This window comes from Oryctolagus cuniculus, chromosome 14, assembly GCF_964237555.1.
Source record: "Oryctolagus cuniculus chromosome 14, mOryCun1.1, whole genome shotgun sequence".
NCBI classification, from domain to species: Eukaryota; Metazoa; Chordata; class Mammalia; order Lagomorpha; family Leporidae; genus Oryctolagus; species Oryctolagus cuniculus.
Window position 1 is genome coordinate 2,930,273 of NC_091445.1, and position 21,273 is coordinate 2,951,545.

Consider the following 21,273-nt stretch of genomic DNA (forward strand, 5'->3'; position numbering starts at 1 on the left):
GAAGCAAAAGGACTATGTCTGCCTCATGCATTGCATCTCAGGTTCACATCCCGTTAGCCATCATATCTCTTTTATTTATTTGACAGGTAGAGTTATAGAGCCATCATATCTTTTTAATTTACCATTTGGGGGCAATTTCTCTCTCTCCAGGTTTCTCAGGTGCTTTTATTTGGGTAAAAGATTCCAAATTCTGTTTCAGACGTTTCAGCTGTTCTATAAGCTATTTATGGTCATGGCATACTTTAAAAAAAAAAAAGAGGGTGTTTTTATTATTTAAAATGAATGCATTTTCGTTGTAAAAATATATTTGGAAAATACAGTAACACACAACCGCTGTGGCCGTCGGATTTCTTTCCCAGCGCCTCCGGTGCCCGCGGGGTTTCACACGCAGCCCTTGTCCACACCCAGAACGCTAGTGGCACACCGCAAAGGGCTCCTTGAGAAGTCAGAGCGTTTCGCGGGGTTCAGGGTACAGCTGGGTCCGGACCCCCCTGCTGAGCTCCCCTAAAGGCGGCCCTGGCCTTTGACAGGTGCTTGGCCGGCCTTGGGCAGCATTCCTAAGGACCTGGCCTGGGCGTGATCCCGGGTCGGGGTCGAAGGCTGGAGGGCCAGGGCGCGGGTGCGTTGGAGACCCGAGTGACCTACCAAGCCAGCGGCTGCCCTGCTTTTGTTTATTCTGCGCCCGGCACCCCCGCCCCCCCGCCCGCCTGTAGAGCGACCCCGCCTCCTCCACGGGGCGCAGGGCGGGTCTGCGGCCCGGGGCGCCCTGCCCGAGCTCCGCGGATAAAGACGCTGCCGGCCAGCAAGGCACAGCAAGGGCTCACCGCGACAGTCGCAGGGCACCGCACACGACTCCCCACATCACGAGGATGGCACCCGTCGAGGGCAAAAAGGCCAAAAGGGTGAGTCCGAGGGAGCCTTGGGAGCCAGGTGCAGGCTTGGAGCAGCTCGGGCGCCCAGGGCTTCTCGGCGGGACCCCGAGACCTGAGCGCCGGCACTCCTGCGCCGTGCCCAGGGCATGCATGCCCCGAGGCCCCTCGCCACCCAGCCCCCAGCTCGCTTGGGACAGTGCGGCGCCCAGTCTCCACCAAGGGGGCCCGGGCGCCCGGCGTCTTGAGCAGACCGTCCCGAGAGCACCTGCGCCCAGCCTGCGGCGCTGCCCGCTGTGGGTAGGGGGTTCGGGCGCACTGTGGTGTCAGCCGTGGCCGGAACGCGCAGAGACGTCTAGGGTGAAATGGGCAGAGCCGCTGTGAGGTTCAGGAGAAGGGCTGCTAAGGAGAAGAAAAACACGCACACCCAGACCAGACGGCGCGGGTTCTGTTGGGGAGCGCACGCGGGGATGGGGCAGGGGGGCGGGGACAAAGAGGAGGATGGGTCTGGCCTCGGTGGCCTCCCTGCCCCCTCCAGGAAGTCAGAGAGCACCTGGCACCTGGAGGAAGCTCCTGGCTCCTGGCTTCAGCCTGGCCCAGCCCCAGCCATTGCGGCCATCGGGGGAGTGAACCAGAGGATGGAAGACCTCTGCCTCAAAAATTAAAAACTATATGTATATTTTAAAATTAAATATATATATATATATTTTAAAAACAAGCATATGCGCTGACGCGTAGATGCAAGGCTTTACTACACAACAGCTGCTCTCCTGCAGGTGGCGCTGCACACACAACCCTGCCCCAGTGTCCATCCAAGGGCAGGGCACCGCCCCCTGCATGTGCACAGCAACCCGCCAATTATCATTATAAATACATTTTTAAGGAAAAATGTACACCCATTTTTTTCCTGAGAATTAGGACTGTACTAAAATGGGAAACTGTCTTTTTGCCCCCTCTGGGATCCCAGGGCATCCTGGAACGGTTAAACGCCGGCGAGGTTGTGATCGGAGATGGAGGCTTTGTCTTTGCGCTGGAGAAGAGGGGCTACGTGAAGGCGGGGCCCTGGACCCCGGAAGCTGCCGTGGAGCACCCAGAGGCAGGTGGGTATGGCGTCAGCTCCACGTTCTCAAGAGCTGTATGCGGGCTGAGCCCAGGCACGCAAGGGCTCACACACAGGGCGGCCGCAGGCCCCGGCCCCAACCCCTCTAGGCGGGTGGAGACCCTGGCTATGGCCTCCCCCTCTGCCCCACCCTCTCCCCAGCCCAGGTGACTTCCAGGTCCATTCCGACGAGGCATCCAGCGCTTCATTCTGAACTCATATCCAAAGAGCTCCCCCTCTCCTCCCCAGCACCCCGCTCCCTGGCCACACCTGCTGTCCCCTTTCCATGCCAGTGCAGTGTCCATGGCCCATTCTCCCCCAGAGCCACCCTGGCCCTCACCCACGCAGGGCTCCACACACCATATCATAACCATGCTTGCAGATAAGCCCTCCACGTTGTGCTAGCCTCACTCTACTTGTTTCCAAGTTTTTATTTATTCTCTTATACTTGAAAGGCAGAGAGACTGATGGAGATCTCTGCCGCTTCACTATCCAAATGCCCACCACAGCCAGGGCAAGGCCAACCTGAAGCCAGGACCAGGAACTCCATCCAGGTCCCCCGTGTGGATGGCAGGAACCCAAGTACTTGGGCCATCACCTGCTGCCTCCTTGGCACATTTGCAAAGCTGCATCGAAAGTGCCAAATAGCTGGGACTCAAACCAGGCGACTTACCCTGCCACTGCACAAGGCCTGCTGTGCTTCTGCACCTGTCCTCACATCCCTTGTCGCTTTGTGACCATGAATCTGCGCTGGCCAGGGAGGGAGTAGGGGGTGGGGTGGGGGATCCTGACGATGTCTCCTCCGACAGAGGCCTCCTCATGTCCCCTGGCAAGGGGCAGGAGTGGCCCTGTCTACAGCCCCCAGGGTCCATGGGGCCCTGGTCTTCCAGGTGCCGGAAGGAGCCTGCCTGTGTGTCTCTGCCCCTACTCACAGGTGCCGCATCTAACAAATCAGACTTTGCAAAGCAGCCTGGCTTGGCAGAGGCTCTGCCTCTCGGCGGCTCTGCTCCTGCCCAGCTTGGCCCTGGGCTGCTCTCCGGCTTTGCCTGCTGTGTAGCCACAGGGAGTGCGCCCCTTTGGTGCCATACAAGAGACCCCGGGACTTTCACCCTGCAGTGCATTCTCCCGAGCATGGGTGCCCAGCGACAGCCCCCAGGATGACTGCTTCCCCAGCCCATCCTGCCTTGCTTGCCTCTGAGAGCCGGCACCTACTGGTACCCACTGCACCTGCTAGTGCCTCCCCTTCTGGGCAGCCAGCCCAGCTCAGCACGGTGAACTCTGTCAAGGGGGCAGGCGCAGAGTTGCAACGCTCCCCTGAGGCCAGCAGCGGGCACTCCTGCCTAAGGGCCCCTTGAGCGGCTTCCTGAGGCAGCCCCAGCTCCAAGTGCTGCAGGCCAGGTGCTCAGGAGGTGGACTGAGTGGGGCACTTCTGGCCAGCAGTTGTGCCCCGGGGGTGCCCTTCAGAGACTGCCCTTGAGGGGGAAGCAGAGCAAGGCTGTCCTGAGGCTAACCGAGGCCTCAGCCAAGCCTCCAGGAACTCCGGAGCTGGACTGCAGAGTTACCACAAATTGAGGTGAGGCACCAGGACCCTGTGTCGGCCCAGCACTCCACCCCTCACCAGGCCGGCTGAGCGTGGCCAGGCCTGTTAGGGTGCTGGGAGGACTAAGTAAGTTACAGGAGGGTCTTAAGACAGTTCATGGGAAATGCATATTATCAAAAAACTCTGCATGGATTTCAATTTTTTGGTACCACATTTAGCTTTTAATTACAATTTCCAAGAACTTTTTGAAGTACTGAGCGTTTAAAAAAGCGCCTGGATGTTTTTGGCACTGTGTACTTTGCCATTGAGCCTGCTGGTTGTTGTTCCTGACGGTGCCCTTGGTGGTGGGTGGGCTTCTGTGGAGGGTGTGCAGAAGTGCCAACAGTCGGCCCCTCCATCCCCCCCCCCCCAAGCAAGCGGCTATGAGGCCCAGCAGAGCTGCACAAGGCTTACCTCCTCACAGACACAGGGAAAATGCCGCACCCCTCCAAACACAGATGAAACTTGCTCAGACTGTAGTCTCCCCAGCAGTTTGTTAGAAATGACAAACTGGGCAAACGTTGGGATCACTGGTCAAGATGGCCACTTCCCATGTCAGCGACCGTGAGAGCACATCCCAGCTCTGGCTGCCGACTCCACTTTTCTGCTAAGGCACAGCCTGGGAGGCAGTGCTGATGGCTCAGGTCGCTGGGTCCTGCCACTTACGTAGGAGACCCGGATGGAGTTCCCAGCTCCTGGCTCTAGCCCGGCCTAGCCCCAGCCTTTGCAGGCACTGGAGGAGTTAAGCAGCAAATGGCAGCTCTCTCTTACAGGACACTTTAGAATGAGATTCCCGGGCTGCCCGGCGGAGGCTGGGTCTAGTGTGTCTGAGGGGGAGCCCAGGAACCCACAGCACCGTCACTGCTCGGTGGCCGTGGAACGAATGAACCACGCATTGAGAAGCACTGCTTTAAAGGAATGCACTGGAACGAGCCATCAGGAACCAGAGGGACATCGCAAACCCACCTGTGGTTTTCCACTTAGGCGCTGCCTGCCAGGCTACACTCAGAATAAAGCATTTCTTGGGCACAACTAACGTTAAAGATGAGATTCCTTGGCCCAGACTCTGCCATGGAGACAAGATAAGATTTTGACCGAAGCCTCAAGTTTGTTTTGTAAGTCACTCTTGTTCCACAGAGTGCCGTGCCGCAGGGCCTGCTGTCAGGCTCCTGCACGCTGTTCAAGCAGAGACAGGCGGCCACCTTGCCCCACACTGAGGCCCGCGCCACCAGACCTGCCCTCTGGCTACACCAGGCTGATCACAGCCTCCCTCCTTGGTTCACCCCAGGCTGGTCTCCATTCGTCCTCCGCTCCCAGCAACCTCTCCCCATCCCCAACCCCTCTGGGCTCCAGGACTGGCCACCAGTGACCTCCCCCATGGCCCTCGGTCCTGCCTCAGTGCCTGCGCTCACACGGGTCCCTCTGCGAGGAGCACCGTGCCCTGGCTGGCAGACACCGTGCCTGCTGGTCTGTGGGGTAGCCCTAGTCACTCTGTACCTCCCTGTGCTGTCTCCCCGCAGTGCGCCAGCTGCACCGTGAGTTCCTGCGGGCGGGCTCCAATGTCATGCAGACCTTCACCTTCTACGCGAGCGAGGACAAGCTGGAGAACAGGGGCAACTACGTGGCCGAGAAGCTGTCGGTGAGTGGGACGGCACACGGGGGAGAGGCACGCCGTCTCTGCAGACCACGGGAAGGCGGCTCAAGAAGCACCTCCAGAAGGGGGCGTTTGCCATCAGTGGTACCCCCGTCCCTGGGGGAGGGTGTGAGCAACGTGCCCCCTCTCAAGTGCTTCCAGCCCTGGGGTCTCAGGGAGGGCAGGGAGCTCAGAGGCACCCGGGGGTGGTAAGCTGCTGACCCAGCTGCCATCCTCTGAGAGGCAGGGCAAACCCCCACCCATCAGGGCTGGGACCCTTCGCCCCGACCTGACAGACAGTGCTCCAGATGCCTGGTCTGTGCCGCCGTGGGGGCTGGGTTTGGGGTTTACCGTTGTTTTAGGGTAAGGGTCCACTTTTAGTGTCTAAATCATTAGGACAGACCTGACTGGTTATGCATCTATCAGCTGATTGAGAAACTACACAACAACAAAAGGCCGAGTGCTCTGTGATCTAACTGAACTGTACATATTTTTAACCATACAAGCAAGCCCTCCTCTTCCTCTTCATCCAACAGTCTGCTGGGCAGTCCTCCAAGTCCGGCCCAGGCATGAAGATGGCAGACTAGACCCTTTAAGTGAGACTCTTGCCCTCTCACAGGTCTTGGGTGTCACGTTGCATCCTAAATGCTGCCCTGAGATTTAGTCGCTGTGCTTAGGATCAGCACTGTCACCGCAAACTTCTCAGCTGGTAGAGCACAGACCTACCCACAACCATCACTTTCTGGCATAAAAACACAACTGAGACCAGGGCATGTGACCCTTTCTTTAACTTGATGTGAACGCGTAGATGCCTGGTGTCCCCCGTCCCCCCATTTCAGGGGCAGAAAGTCAACGAGGCTGCCTGTGACATCGCACGGCAAGTGGCCGATGAGGGCGACGCTTTGGTGGCAGGAGGCGTGAGCCAGACCCCATCCTACCTCAGCTGCAAGAGCGAAGCTGAAGTGAAAAGCATCTTCCAGCAACAGCTGGCGATCTTCATGAAGAAGAACGTGGACTTCCTGATTGCCGAGGTGAGCGAGGCCACGGTCAAAAATGACTCAAGCACAGGGGTGCACGGCCTTGCCTGTGCGGCTGAGAGGGCATGGGGCTGGGCGCCAGTCAGGACCAGCAATATTAGCCTTCGAAATCTTTCCGGGGAGACCTAGCACTGTGGCACTGTGGCACAGTGGGTTAAGCTACGGCCTGCAGCGCCAGCATCCCATATGGGTGCCAGTTTGAATTCTAGCTGCTCCACTTCCTGCCCAGCTCCCTGCTAATGCTCCTGGGAAAGCAGCAGAAGATGAATGAGTAAATGCTTAGGTCCCTGCTACTCAAGTGGGAGACCCGGATGGAGCCCCAGGCTCCTGGCTTTGGTTTGGTCTAACCCCAGTTGTTGCTAGCATTTGGAGAGTGAACCAGTGGATGAAGCATCTGTGTGTGTGTGTGTACGCGTGTGAAAACTACTTTTCAAATAAAATCTTTTTAAAAAATTTTTTTTCTCCCTGGGGCTTTGGCTAAACTTAAGTCAATCTAATGAAGTCCTTTGCGAATTCTGGACTGAAATTCCCGCTAGCAAATCACCCCTTGTATAGAAACTGCTCGCGAGTGGCAGCCCGGTTAGCGAAGCTTGAAGTTGCTGGCCACGCGGGCGGCCCCACCAGGACGAGGACTCACGGTGCCCTCCCCGGTTTCAGTATTTCGAGCACGTTGAAGAGGCCGTGTGGGCAGTGGAGACCTTGAAAACGTCCGGCAAGCCGGTGGCGGCGACCATGTGCATCGGGCCCGAGGGCGACCTGCACGGCGTGCCCCCCGGCGAGTGTGCCGTGCGCCTGGTGAAAGCAGGTGAGGGCGGCGCCCGCGGGCTCCTGGTGGGCAGGGCTCTCAGGGTGGCACAGGCGCGTCCCCGAGTGGTCACCTGTACTGGGGTACCAGGTCCAGCAGAGGGGCAGGATTCTCAGGGTGGCACAGGCGCGTCCCCGAGTGGTCACTGTACCAGGGGTACCAGGTCCAGCAGAGGAAAGTGGGAAAACAAGCGCCCCACTTTCGAGAGGGGCAGCCAGATCCACACAGCAGGCTCAGCCTGAGACCAGAAAAATATTCTGGAAAGTTGAAAGAGGCAGTAGAACGTGAGACATTTTACTTTAAACTTGGCTCCAGTGGAGGCAATGGAGCATCAGTAACTTTAGTTAGCTGGCCTCTCCGTCAGTTTTTCTACTCTCACAAATTATGAGTATGCTTTACTTTTTGTAATTCATATAGAAAATTTAAAAAAAAAAACACCTTTGATAGGAAATACAGACCAACAGATAAGTCTTTGGTGGAATTTCCATTCCCAGTGCTGGGTTTCATTTCGATCAGAAGACACTCAGGGAGCATTTTCTAAGGTGCCTCACTTCGAACCCCAAGGAATCCCGCAGTGCTGGTGGACGGGCCAGGCTCACCCATGAAACAGAGAATCTGTGACCGAATGCTGTTCAACGTCTGATTCCTGCCCAGAACCCGACTTTTCACACAAGCCCCTTGGCATCCAGGAGGCTGGATGTCTAGACCTAGGAACAAGACCGTACAATCCCAACTCTTGACAGGAAGTGTAAAACCAGGGCAAAAGCAATGAGCTCGCATCAGACAAGGGCTCCTAGGGGTATTAGAGAGAGAGAGCTGGAGGGTGTGAGAGAGAGCTGGGGGTGTTAGAGCTGGGGGTGTTAGAGAGAGAGCTGAGGGGTGTTAGAGAGAGCTAGGGGATGTTAGAGAGAGCTGGGAGACGGGGGCCACTGGTGAGCCTACAGCTCCAAGCCCTGGGACTGAAACAGAAGTGGATAAGCAAAGACGACAGAGCCCCAGACACTTCAGGGTTCCCACTCAGCCTTGCAAAGTCTGCCCGGGAGGAGGTAGCAACACCCTGAGGGCGTGGGTGCCTCAGGAGCCAGGAGGAGCAGGTGGAGAAGGAAGCCGTCACTGGTCACTGGGCTGAGTGCTGCTGCACGTTCAGCGAGGCTGGGAAAGAGACACAGTGCTGGACCTGGCAAGACTGAGGCCATCGCTGACCAGGTCAAAGGCTACTGCAGAGAAACTGTGGGGAGTCAGGCCCCCGGGAGCAAGCATGGGAGCAAACTGCGATGCAGCCCCGTGGGGACCACCGAGATGCCCACCACCGAATGCTGGGCGCCACTGGGTTGCGACATTGGCTGCTCCTGGAATCTAACATTGAGTCACTCTCGTTGCATCCAGAAACATTGTCACCTGGCCTGTTTCTTGGTGTCTCCAGATGCAAGACACAAGATCCTAGGCCATGAGCCCAACAATTATAGTCACTTCTGGAGCGGGAACGCTCCAGGAGTCCTTCAACAGATGAACGAATAAAGGGATCAGACGACGGAAAACTACTCAGGCACAGAAAGGAGCGGAGCTGTCATACGCGCTGCGGCAAGGGAGAACCTCGAAGGCAGCTCACCGGGTGAAGTAAACCAGCCACAAAGGAACAGCATAGAAGTACTCAGAATGAGCAAATCCACAGAGAGAAAGGAGACTACCAGGGGAAGGGGAGAGGGAAATTGGTGATTGCTTAATGGGTACCAAGCTTCTCTTTGGCAGGACGAAAGTTTTTGGAAAACTTGTTGGTGGTGGTTGCACAACACTGAAAACGAAATGCATGCCACTGAACTGTGCACTAAACGTGGTCAGAACAGCCAGCTTTATGGCACACACAATTTCTTTAATTTAAATTTCTTTAATTTCTTTAATTTAAAAAAAGGAAGTTCCCATTCTGAGATGATGAGATAAGAATGAGAGGGTCACGCTGCCTGCGCAAATCTTTCGGAGGAAGACAGTGTGAAAATTGCATCTCACAGCTGCCAGGAAAAACCACCGTCAGTCCCTTTATAATTGAGAACATGACTGTAAAGTTAATTTAAAAGAAAAAAAGAGAGAGAGATGTCTGCAACACTGCTTTCTCACTACATCAAACTTCTCAGCGAAGGATTTTAATTTTCAAAGAAAGTGCTACGAGGACACCCAGGCCCTGCGACTGTGGGAGGGGCCGACACGTGACAGAGACACCTGTCACAGTGACTGAGCCCCAGTCACCTGAAGCAGTTCAAGTCACGGGACTTCTTGAGATTTGTTTGTTTGCAAGATTGCCAATCCCAGACACAGAATTCCTGCTAGAAAACCCATTTCTGAGGACTTCTCCCAAATCTCTCTCTACTCTCATGCCCGCGGCCGCTCGCGCAGGGGGGTGGAGTGGAGTGGAGTGTCACAGGTCTGGTGCAGGAGTGTGTACTCCGGCCTTCCCAGAGCAGGGCAGACAGCGTCCACGGTGCTAGGACAGCGCCGTGCTCACAGGCAGAGGGCTCACGATGGAGACCTGCCGAGATCTCAAGTCAGAGCAGAGCTCTGCAGATGGAAGGCTTATGTGTAAAACAGGTGGTCCGCCAGGCGTGCAGGGGCCACACGCCAGCATCCTGAGAGTGGTCACCTCCCGCCGTGACTGATCCTTCTGGCCCAGGGCAGGAGGGGGCAGCACTTTGTGGGGAGAGGGAACAGGGCTCCTGTTTCCAGTTCAGCACTCCCAGGGAGAGCTGCCTGGCTGAGCGGCAGGTGTCCCTAGGCCCCCGCGCCCCAGGCTGAGCCCTGGTTCTCGCTCCCAGGGGCATCCATCGTGGGCGTGAACTGCCACTTCGACCCCATGATGAGCCTGCAGACGGTGAAGCTCATGAAGGAGGGCCTGGCAGCCGCCCGCCTCCACGCCTACCTGATGAGCCAGCCCTTGGCCTACCACACCCCGGACTGCAGCAAGCAGGGCTTCATCGACCTCCCCGAGTTCCCGTTTGGTGAGTCACCGCGAAGGCACGGTCTCTTTGTTTGCCAGATGGATGTGTCTGGGACAGGGAGCTGCGGCGTGGTCAGGAGCTGGCTGCGCCTCTCACCTGCTGGCCCCTGGGTGGTGCCCAGCAGAGGAAGGAGGGGTGACCAGCATGCAGGAGGCCCCTGGGCTCAGAGCAAGCGCCTCTCTGCAGACAACGGGGTCGGCAGAGCTTTGGGCTCCTCTGGATCTTGGTTTTCCCTTTGGGCCAATGAGGCCGGCCATCCCCCAGGTCCTTTCCTCTGAGTCTGGATACTACCCCAGGGCAGTACTGCAGAGCTGCCAGGGCCAGGGCCTGACACTGTCCCGGTGACTGTGTGGCCGACGGGAAAAGCAGGGACATGCAGGTGGAGCGAGCGGATACTCCCATTTGGGCAGAGGGCAGCAGCCCTGAGCCTGGCCGAATGAGGCCAAGTCCATCCTGAAGCCCAGGCCAGAGAGGCCAGTGCCTGCGCCCTTCCGCGATCCCCACGGGTGCTCCGCACTCCCTAGGAGCCTTCAGAGCAGTCTCAAGGTAATCACCCCAGAATGACCGAGGGGAGGAGCGGGGCCTTGGTGCTGTCTGTGGCTGTAGCACGCGGGGCTGCAAACTCGGTGTCTCGCAGACAAACCTTTAAAGATATGAGCGATGGGGTTGGCTGGCATTGTGGCAAAGTGGGTTAAGCTGCTGCCTGCAGCACTGGCAACCTATATGGACACAGGTTCAAGTCCCAGCTGCTCCACTTCCCATCCATCTGCCTCCTAACGCACCTGGGAAAAGCAGCGGAAGATGGCCCAACAAGTGCTTGGGCCCCTGCACTCATGTGGGAGACCTAGATGAAGCTCCTGGCTCCTGGCTTTGGCCCCAGCCATTAGGGCCATTTGGGGAGTGAACCAGCAGATGGAAGATCTCTCTCCTTTTCCCTCTGTAACTCTGCCTTTCAAATAAATAAAATAAATCTCTTTTAAAAAAAGATTTGAGAGGTAGACAGAGCTCCCATTTGCTGGTGCTCTCCCATAACAGCCTCAGGTTGGGGCTGAAGCTGGGAGCCAGGAACTCCATCCAGGTCTCCCACTCCAGTGGCAGGGACCTAGCCACTGGCACCATCGCTGCTGCCACCCAGGGTGTGCATTAGCCGGAATCTGCGAGGTGGGGAGCCACGGCGGCAAACACGGAGCGGCCGGCGGGTGCAGAACCCTAGAGCCGGGCGCCGACACCCGGCATCCGTGCTCACAGTGCCCTCGCTGTGCCTTGCAGGCCTGGAGCCCAGGGTGGCCACCAGGTGGGACATCCACAAGTACGCGCGCGAGGCCTACAACCTGGGCGTCCGCTACATCGGCGGCTGCTGCGGCTTCGAGCCCTACCACATCAGGGCCATCGCCGAGGAGCTGGCGCCCGAGAGGGGCTTCCTGCCCGCGGCGTCGGAAAAGCATGGCAGCTGGGGCAGCGGCCTGGACATGCACACCAAGCCCTGGATCCGAGCGCGGTGAGCGCGCGTGCGCCTGGGGAGAGGGCTGCGGGTCGGGAGGGGGGAGCGTGGGCGGGGTCGGGGCTTGGGCGGGGCGGGGCTTGGTGGGAGGGGCGGGTTCTGAGCTGGACGTGCACACCAAACCCTGGATCTGAGCGGAGCGCGGGTGTGCTGGGGAGAGGGCTGCGGGGGCGTGGCTTGGGCGGGGCCGGGCTTGGTGGGCGGGGCTTGACTGGATAGGAGAAGGGATGGAGAGGAGTACATCTTGGCACGGAGAAGCCCCAAGCTTAAGCATGGCCGGCCGGCCACAGTAGGATGGGGGCCCCGAGGGGCGGCCTTTCGAGATTCCCTCCTTCCGCAGGTGCTACCTCGTCCTACAGGTAGGGGAGCTGCAGGGGCGCACATGGCCGGGCAGGGAGCCTTCCAAAAGGGCTGCCAGGCACTAGGGCCCGCCCCTAAGACAGACCAGGAAAGCGAACCGAACCGGGAAGAGGAGGCAGACCCGGGGGGCATGCGTGGGAACAGGTAGCAGCTGGCACACGGCACGCACACTAACAGATGCAGTGGAGGGCCCCGGCCAGGATCTGTGGCTGTGCCTCGCTGCTCACCCTCTGAAGCCCAGTGGCCAGGCTCTGACGTGGGCGCTTTGTCTACAGGGCCAGGAGGGAGTACTGGGAGAACCTTCGGATCGCCTCGGGCAGGCCGTACAGTCCTGCTATGTCCAAGCCGGATGCCTGGGGGGTGACCAAGGGCACGGCGGAGCTGATGCAGCAGAAGGAAGCCACCACGGAGCAGCAGCTCAGGGAGCTGTTTCACAAACAGAAGATCCAGTCTGCCAAGTAGCCGCAGCGCCGGGGCCCGCGGAGGGGCACGGCCGTTGTCCCCCTGCCAGTGGCATGGCTGGCTGAGCCTAAGAGAATTGCAAGTAGCACTTGATATAGCACTTGATAGCTTTAGAAGCATGCTTTATAAGTTCACAAAGAAGCAAAAAAAAGAGTAGGAACAGGTTTGTCCAGCACCCACCAGGTACGAGGTGTTAGGGGAATGTCACGGAAGTGCTGTGGCCACTTCAGGGGACGTCCACTGTCACAGCCGACTCAGTCCCCGTCGGGGCCAGAGTGCTGTGGGAAGTGACTTCCACGCCTTCCTAAGAAACCCACTTCAGATACTGAGCCAATCACCACTGAAATAAAACGTGTGATCCGCTCTGCCGTGTCCTCTTCATTCATGACGACAGCTGGCTGCCTGCAACCCTTGGCACTGGCTCCTGGGACCTGTGAAAGGGTCTCAATGCCGTTTGCACAGCATGGCTGTGGGGGGTGGGGTCCTCCGACATGGGGGCTGCGCTACTGGCGTCACTGGGCGCCTGATCAGGACGGACCCGAAGTCTCGCTCCCAGAGCTCCGGGGCCACTCTCGGCATAGAGAAATGTACAACAGTGGGGAGTAGGGAGCCCAGACTGCTTATCTAGGCTTTCTCCATGCTGCTCAAAGCCAGAGCTGCCTCAAAGCCTCACTCAGGAAGGCCAAGGAGTGGTGAATCCGTGGTACTGTCGTAGCTTGAATATGCATACTTAACGACAGGGGTTGGGCTTGGCGAGGCAGTGAGGGAGGCCACCACTGGGGCTCGTCTCTCCTATCAGAGCGCTGGTTTGAATCTGAGCCGCTCCGCTCCCTGCTAACGCACATGGTACAGGAGACAACAGCTCCAGTGCTTAAGCCCCTGCTACCCACATGAGACACCCAGACAGGGTTCCCGATGATTGGCTTTGCCCTGGGTTGGCAGCCACTTGTGGATTGAAGCAGAAGATGAAGGTTGTGTGTGCCTGCCTCTCAAGTAGGTGGAAGTAAATATTTTAAAAAGCACAACAAAGGGAAAATAGAGGACTGTTCCAGCTGTAGCCAGGTCTCCCTCTGACATCCACTAGCCTACGGGAGCTCAGGTCTGCAGACACAGGACTTTCAGAGGAAACACGGCTACCCCGAAGGACAGGAAGAGTTCACGCCGTTCTAGCAACATTCTGTGGCTATTTGTGATTCTGATTTTAGATCTACAGTTTGAAAATCTTGTATGAAATCTCTATACCTCAATTTTTCCATTAGAAAATTAAGTAAAAAGAAAAAAATTAGCGTAGCACCTAATGATGCTCCAGTCGCACATCGGGGTGCCTGGCTTGGATCTGGCTCTGGCACCTTACTCCAGCTTCTTGCCAGTACAGACCCTGGCAGGCAGTGGTAATGGCTCCAGAGGTTGAATTCCTGCTGCCTACACGGTACCCATCATTCTTATATCCTTAGTTTTGCAAAATACATCCCTCAAAAGGCACTGTGCCTTGCAGATTCTTGAACACTACGTCAGCACTGCCTCCTAGTGGTGCATTTTGGATTTTGCACACGAGCTCTGACATTCACCCCTGTTCCAAGCATAGTGGTTTTATTTCCAGCAATCTGCCCCATTCAAAGAGAAGGCTCATTTAGCACCCAAGAATGGGTGTCGCAGGTTACGACTGTTAACACAAACAGAGCAGGAGAGACCTTGGAGATCAGAATCCAGATGCTCCCTTTCAAGGGTAAGATTGGTGGGGCAGGACACAAGCCGGGAAGTGTGCCCAGAAAGAAGGCTGGACCAGGACATACAGTTCTTCCCAAAACAACGGAGGCCCCTCCGGCCATGAATATAGATTCTTGGCTCTACTCCGAGTCCACATCAACTCACTGAGTAAGTTGTTTGCCTTCTATGGCCTGATTCTCTTGCACTAAAGCCCAGCCGGCAGAATGGAACTGAGAGGGCTGGACCAGAAGCTCCAGTTCCCAACGTGTCCAGAGGGGGGCAGCAGGGTGCCAGCACAGAACGCCTGAGCAGCCTGGTGCCACTGAACTTCGGCACGCTGCTCACAGGGCACATATCCATGGCTTCTCCCCATCACGGTCAATTTCCCCCTAATCTGTGTGGATCCTGGAGCCCTGCCCTGGAGAACTCACCCAGCAGGGAGAGCCATTCATGTCAGCAGCCTCCCTCCTGGCAGCAGCTGGCCAGCCGGCTGCGTGTCCCTAGCAGTCACAGCCCTACAGGAGCGGGGGTGGAGGCAGCTACGCTACAACAGAACATGAGCCCCAGCGCCCGAGGGGCTCGACAGCCTAGTGATGAGGGCTCTGTGTCGGAGCATGGCTGCCCAGTGCCCAGGGTCACCTGGTCACCTGGCAGGGTCGTTTGTGAGATGGGTGGGAGGGGACAGACCGCCCAGAAATGCTTCCCGCATGCCTGCAGCAGGAGGCCTGGGCCTTGAGTGGGCGACAAAGGAAGAGGATGGGGAGGGAGAGAGCCGGGGTCATCATCTGTGCTGCCGTAAGCTACCGGCCCGACGCCAGGCAAGCCGAGCGCAGCCAAATCCTAAGAACCGGCAGGGAACCAGCACTGGGGCACAGTGGGTTAGGCCACCCCTTGCAGTGCCTGCATCCCATACCCAGGTATAAGTCCTGGCATTAATGCACCTGGGGAAGCAGCAGGTGATGTCCCAAGCGCCCCCACCCATCTGGGAGACTCAGACGGAGCCCCTGGCTCCTGGCTTCAGCCTGGCCCAGCCCTGGCTGCTGGAGCCATCCAGGGAGAGAACCAGCACATGGAAGTCCTTCTCTCTGTGTCTCTCCCTCTCTGACAGTCTGCCTTTCAAATAAACAATTTAAACCTTAAAAATTTAAAAAAAAAAAAGGGTGGCCGTTTATGTGCCATTAAGTCAAAGGCACAACTTTAAAACAAAAGCTTTATTTATCTGAAAGGCAGAATTGCATAAAGAAAGGTGGGGGGACCTTCGTCTACTGGTTCTCTCAAACAGCCACAGCAGCCAGGGCTGTGCCACGCCAAAACCTGGCACTCCATCCGGGTCTCCAACAACCAGTGCTCCAGCTCAGGGCACCGGTGCCGCAGGGCGTGGCTGAACCTGCTGCACCACAACCCCTGCCCCCACGGCACAGCCCAACTAGAACTTAACTTTAAATTTATGAGAGCTTTGGGCCGGCGCCGTGGCTCACTAGGCTAATCCTCCGCCTTGCAGCGCCGGCACACCGGGTTCTAGTCCCAGTCGGGGCGCTGGATTCTGTCCCAGTTGCTCCTCTTCCAGTCCAGCTCTCTGCTGTGGCCCGAGAGTGCAGTGGAGGATGGCCCAAGTGCTTGGGCCCTGCACCCCATGGGAGACCAGGAGAAGCACCTGGCTCCTGCCATCGGATCAGGTGCACTGGCTGCACCATTGCGAGGTGAACCAACAGAAAAGGAAGACCTTTCTCTCTGTCTCTCTCTCGCTGTCCACTCTGCCTGTCAAAATAAATAATTAAATAATTTATGAGAGCTTCCTATACATGTTCACAGTTGAAGTGAGTTTTGAAAGGAACATTCGACAAGTTTAATAAAAATCTATTTCCCCCACATGCTAAGTCTCTGCTGTCTGTGCCTTCAGGCCCCGTGTTGCTGCGGGCTCGCCCCGTGGCCAAGCAGGTCAGCCTTTCCTCCCGTGGGCCAGCCACTCTCCGTTGTTCTGATGGAAGGAGACACTGCTGTTCTGTGGGATGGCGAGAGTCCAAGACATCTGAGCAGCCTGTGGGGTCCAGCCACGCCCCGAATCCCACACAGCGCCACAGGGAAAGCCCCAGTGCCTACAGCGACCCCAGGCCTGCTCTCACTGCAGCAGGACAGGGAGCCAATCTCCTCACTTCCCTGGCCTCTCTTCTGTGCAGGGCTCGCCATGCTAGACACCTCCCCGGTTCCATTTCCAGAGTGCTGGCACTGACCAGTGCCTGCCCCGGGGCCAGCAGGCTAGGCGCTACCTGATGCTGTTCCCAGCAGACTCGACCATGGTGGACGAAGGCCTTGGCTGTGAGTGTAGACAGCCGACTACAGCAGGGGAGGTGCTGTGAGTATAGACAGCCGACTACAGCAGGGGAGGTGCTGCGAGTGTAGACAGCCGACTACAGCAGGGGAGGTGCTGCGAGTGTAGACAGCCGACTACAGGAAGGGGAGGCACTCCGAGTATAGACAGCCGACTACAAGTGGGGAGGCACTCCGAGTGTAGACAGCTGAGTACAGGCAGGGGAGTCACTCTGAGGGTAGACAGCCAGCTACAGGCAGGGGAGGTGCTGCGAGTGTAGACAGCCGACTACAGCAGGGGAGGTGCTGCGAGTATAGACAGCCGACTACAGGCAGGGGAGGCACTCCGAGTGTAGACAGCCAGCTACAGGTAGGGGAGGCACTCTGAGTGTAGACAGCCAGCTACAGGTGAGGAGGCTCTGCGGGTATAGACAATTGACTATAGGCAGGGGAGGCTCTGTCAGTGTAGATAGCCGACTACAGGTGGAGAGGCTCTGCGAGTGTAGACAGCCAGCTACAGGTGGGGACGCTCTGCAAGTATAGACAGCCAACTATAGGCAGGAGAGGAGCTGTGAGTGTAGACAGCTGACTACAGGCAAGGGAGGCTCTGCGAGTGTAGACAGCTGACCACAGGCAGGGGAGGTGTGGCAAGTGTAGACAGCCAACTATAGTCAGGGGAGGCACTCCAAGTGTAGACAGCCAGCTACAGGTGGGGAGGCTCTGCAAGTGTAGACAGCCGACTACAGGTGGGGAAGCACCAGGACTGGGATCTGCACTGCAGCCTGAAGGGCCTTGACCTCCTCCTGCACCGCCCACTTTTTTTTAAAGAAAACACGTATTTGTATGTTTAAAAAGCAGAGGGAGAGCCAGCTCTTCCACCTGCTGGTTCACTTCCCAGTCGGCCACAACAGGCAGATCCGGGTCACACCGGAGCCAGGAACCAGCACCTCCCTCCGTCTCACACGTGTACCCGGGCCACCTTCACTACCTTCCTCGGGTTTTAACAGGAAGCTGGACGGGGAGCAGAGCAGTGCTCTGGCGTAGGATGCCGGCTTCCCAGCGAGGCGTAACCTGCTGCCCGACTCTGGCCTTGCTCTCTCCCCTCTTCCGTCCCCTCCAAACACCACACACTTTTGTGGCCTTCTTGGCACCTACCACCGGCAATCCACAAACCACCTCTCCCTGATCACCCTACAGAAAACAGCGACCCCCCTCTTCCCTGTGCGCCTGCCTCCTTTCTCTGTTAGGCCACTCCTTCTCCCTGATCACCCTACAGAAAACAGCGACCCCTGCTCCCCCGGCGCGCCCACCCCGTCTCTCTGTTAGGCCACTCCTCCTCCCTGATCACCCTACAGAAAACAGCGACCCCTGCTCCCCCGGCGCACCCACCCCGTCTCTCTGTTAGGCCACTCCTCCTCCCTGATCACCCTACAGAAAACAGTGACCCCTGCTTCCCCGGCGCGCCCACCCCGTCTCTCTGGTGGGCCACTCCTTCTCCCTGCTCCCCCAGCGCGCCCACCCCGTCTCTCTGTTGGGCCACTCCTCCTCCCTGATCACCCTACAGAAAACAGCGACCCTGCTCCCCCCGCGCGCCCACCCTGTCTCTCTGGTGGGCCACTCCTTCTCCCTGCTCCCCCGGCGCGCCCACCCCGTCTCTCTGGTAGGCCACTCCTTGGCCACTGTCTCGAGCCTGCCCTGCACTTCCAGGCAGTTCTGCTTGTGCTCCTGCTCGCTCAGTCCTCGCTGTCTCCCCACGCCCTAGAACACAAGCTGCTAGAAGACAGGGCCTGAGCTCCGCCACTCCCATGATCCCCTGCCTCCATGAACAACTCGGATAGAGTGGGCGCTGGACACGGCACCGAGGAACAGGAAAAGCGGGTGCATGATGGGGAGCCCCTTGCTGGAACGAAGGAGACCAGAGCCGTGGGAAGACCCCACCGCCCTTCCTCGGACATGTGGACTAAGCGGAGGCCCCAAAGATGCTTGTGGTTGACTTGGGATTTGCACAGGAGAGCCGGTTCCCTTCCTCCTCACTCCCACGTGCACACACGTGTGCTTCACGTGCAGCCAAGTGCTGAGCCAGTCGCTAGGCTAAGGGCAGGCAAAACAGGAGGGGGATGAGACCCTGGACCAGTGGGGAGACAGGTCATCCCTGAAGGAGCTAAGTGCTGAGGCACAGAGCCGCGCTGCTCAGCCCAGCCCTGGGGAGGACCAGGGTGCCCTGAGGAAAATCCCTGCATGCTCCTCACCTCCCCCATCCTGCAAGCACCACCCACGCTCATTTCTGCCACAGGGCCTTTGCACAGCTGCTCTCACTTCCCAGGGTGTGGTTCCCTGCAGATTTTCCACAGCATGGCATCTCCTTGTCATTCCCATCTCAGATGTCACCGTGGCAGGGAGGCCCCCCTGGGCGCCTCATCTAAGAGGGCCCACTCACGCCTGTCTCCCCAAGCCCCACCCTTGATGGGGCACTGCCCCTGCCCTCTGCCCCTCACTGCCCTGCCCTCGGCCTGTTCTTTATTCATTGTGGACCATCTGTCTCCACTGTAGTCGGGGTCCTTGCTGGCCTTGCCACAGCTCCTACCCCAGCGCCTCATCTAAGAGGGCCCACTCACGCCCGTCTCTCCAAGCCCCACCCTTGATGGGGCACTATCAGCCAGGCCTCTGCCCCTCACTGCCCTGCCCTCGGCCTGTTCTTTATTCATCGTGGACCATCTGTCTCTACTGTAGTCGGGGTCCTTGCTGGCCTTGCCACAGCTCCTACCCCAGCCCCTACGAGAGGACCCAGCATGCACAGGGGCTCAACAAATGTTCATGCAATGATTCTGTGAACAGCACTGAGCAGGGGCACTGCTGCAGAGACAGAAACACCGCCTGGGGAGTGGGCAGGCATGGGAGGGGGCGCAGGAAGAGTTTTGCAAAGACGCAGGTTTGCAGCTTCCCCTCCCCTCCCCCAACCCCCAGGGCTGGGTGGTAGACTCGGGCTCACTGGGCTATTCTCTCCACTTTTGTACTTGCATGTTTTTCATCATAAAAAATTTAAGGAAATAAAAGTCTCGGAGGCCAGAAGGAAGCAAGCACAGGAAAGCTGGGGTTTCAGCCCCAAGATGGGACCCAGGGTGGATGGCTGACAGCAGGCTCTGCACAAACACATGCAAACGTCACACTCCCCCCAGACTCTGCTGAGACAGAAACAGACCCAGCTGCATACAGCCGGCCATGACCCCCACACAGCAGAGGCACCTGGGGGCCCAGCACAGGGCCCACAGCCCGCGGGAGTGGGGAAGAGTCCCTGCCCGGGACCTCACTGCCGCACACACACAGACCCTTCCCCCTCCTGCCTTCCCCACACACAGGTCCCAACCCTGCCTGGCCCCCCGCCCCGGGCACTTCCCCCTACCCTCTTTCCCCACCCTTCTCCAACCTTCCACCTGCTGTTCAGTGCAGCTCCATCACCTCCGGAGGGCTCCCTCTGCCTCCATGCCAGGAAGCCAGAATGATGGCAGCCCCTCCCTCCCAGGGCCGCCCAGCAGCTCCACCGGGTCGAGCCGCATCTGCCAACTGCCAAGCTGGCAGCCCACACTGGGGGCCGCCTCCCTCACCTCCAGGGTGCCCACCCTTCCATCAGCTGTCGGGCCCCACTCTGACGTCACCTGTCGTGGCATGCAGCTTTGCTGGGCACCCTCAGAGGCAGCTGGGGAGCGTCTGCAACTTGGGGTGCTGGGGCTGCCTCCACCCACCACGCCAGCTACCCCGCCCCGGGGGACTGCGGCAGGCAGCCGGGCAGAGAACCCTCGGAGCCCTGCGACCTGAGCCCCAGCTTTCACCTGTCGAACCCGTACCGCTCATCACCTTCACCTCCACACACACACCCCCCCCCCAGGCTACGTGCTCCCCAGGAGGCCGCAGCTGGGAGCAATCCTGATCCTGCAGGAAAGTCTCACACCGGCTGCGCTGTCAGAGCAGGTGCCTGGCTGTAGGCTGGGACTGACGCCCCCAGGGGCACGCAGGCGCCACAGCCCACTCTACGCGGAGTGAGACGGGCGAGCGAAGAATCAGGCTGTGGAGAAGGAATCCGACCTGCACCTGAACCGCGGCTTCAGCCCTGGTCCAATTCGCCACGGTGGGCGGCTTAGCCCCCCTGGGAGCCCATAAAGGGCCACCTGTTCCCCAAACACAGAGTGGCCACCCAAGAGTTACTCTTCCTAGCTGGAAATTGGGGGCCGTGAGAATCTGAGCTTCTGGAAGGTTCCAGGTAGGGAGGCAGGGGTGAAGGAGCAAGTCGGGGAAAGGGAAGCTGAGAGACACAGGCCCCGGTCTAAATGTAGCCCCACGCTCCAGGTTCTCGGCCCAGGACTTGGCACACACGTCCCTGTGACTGAGCAACAGGTAGAAGAGGAAGGCTGCACGGGGACACTGCCATGGCCGAAGGAGCACTGAGTAGGTGAGAACAGCGTGAGAAGGCAGCGAGGAGACAGGTAGGGACATCTGAAATACCAGGACAAGAAACCGGGGCTCTGCCTGGAAGGCAAGGGGAGATGGAGCCCCTTGCAGAGGGGCGTGTGCAGATGAGCCATAGCCGTGTGACTTGGCCATGCAGCTCTGGGGAGTTAGAAATGTTCCGCAGAGGAGAGTGTGGCCTTGGATGTGTGGGCGGGAGCGGCACAAGCCAGACTGCCCCGACTCGGACGGAGCGGAGCGCTTGTGCAGGGCAGCAGCGGGGCTGATGTTTTCCACTGGGGAAGGGGCAGCAACAGTGCCACCCAGGGCGTGGACACAGCCTCAAGCCCGTGCACGACAAAGGGTATTTGCTCTGCAGGAAACTTCGCAATGCATTTCCTCAAGCACACCCAGGACAGAGTCAATGGGACCCCGCAGGTGGGTTCACAAGTCTGCTCTCCAGTTCCTGGGCTTTAAGATCTGAAAA

The 21,273-nt window shown here is 58.4% G+C and overlaps 1 protein-coding gene across 1 annotated transcript; it reads left to right on the plus strand.

Annotated features, from left to right (window-relative positions):
- Positions 1 to 744: 744 nt before the first annotated feature.
- On the plus strand, positions 745 to 12,695 carry LOC100339955 (betaine--homocysteine S-methyltransferase 1). The gene is made up of 8 exons (XM_051853656.2): positions 745 to 902; positions 1,837 to 1,969; positions 5,068 to 5,186; positions 6,020 to 6,211; positions 6,875 to 7,022; positions 9,827 to 10,009; positions 11,279 to 11,507; positions 12,146 to 12,695. The coding sequence occupies exons 1-8, from the start codon at positions 870 to 872 to the stop codon at positions 12,330 to 12,332; spliced, it is 1,224 nt and encodes a 407-aa protein (XP_051709616.1). The 5' UTR covers positions 745 to 869; the 3' UTR covers positions 12,333 to 12,695.
- Positions 12,696 to 21,273: the final 8,578 nt, after the last annotated feature.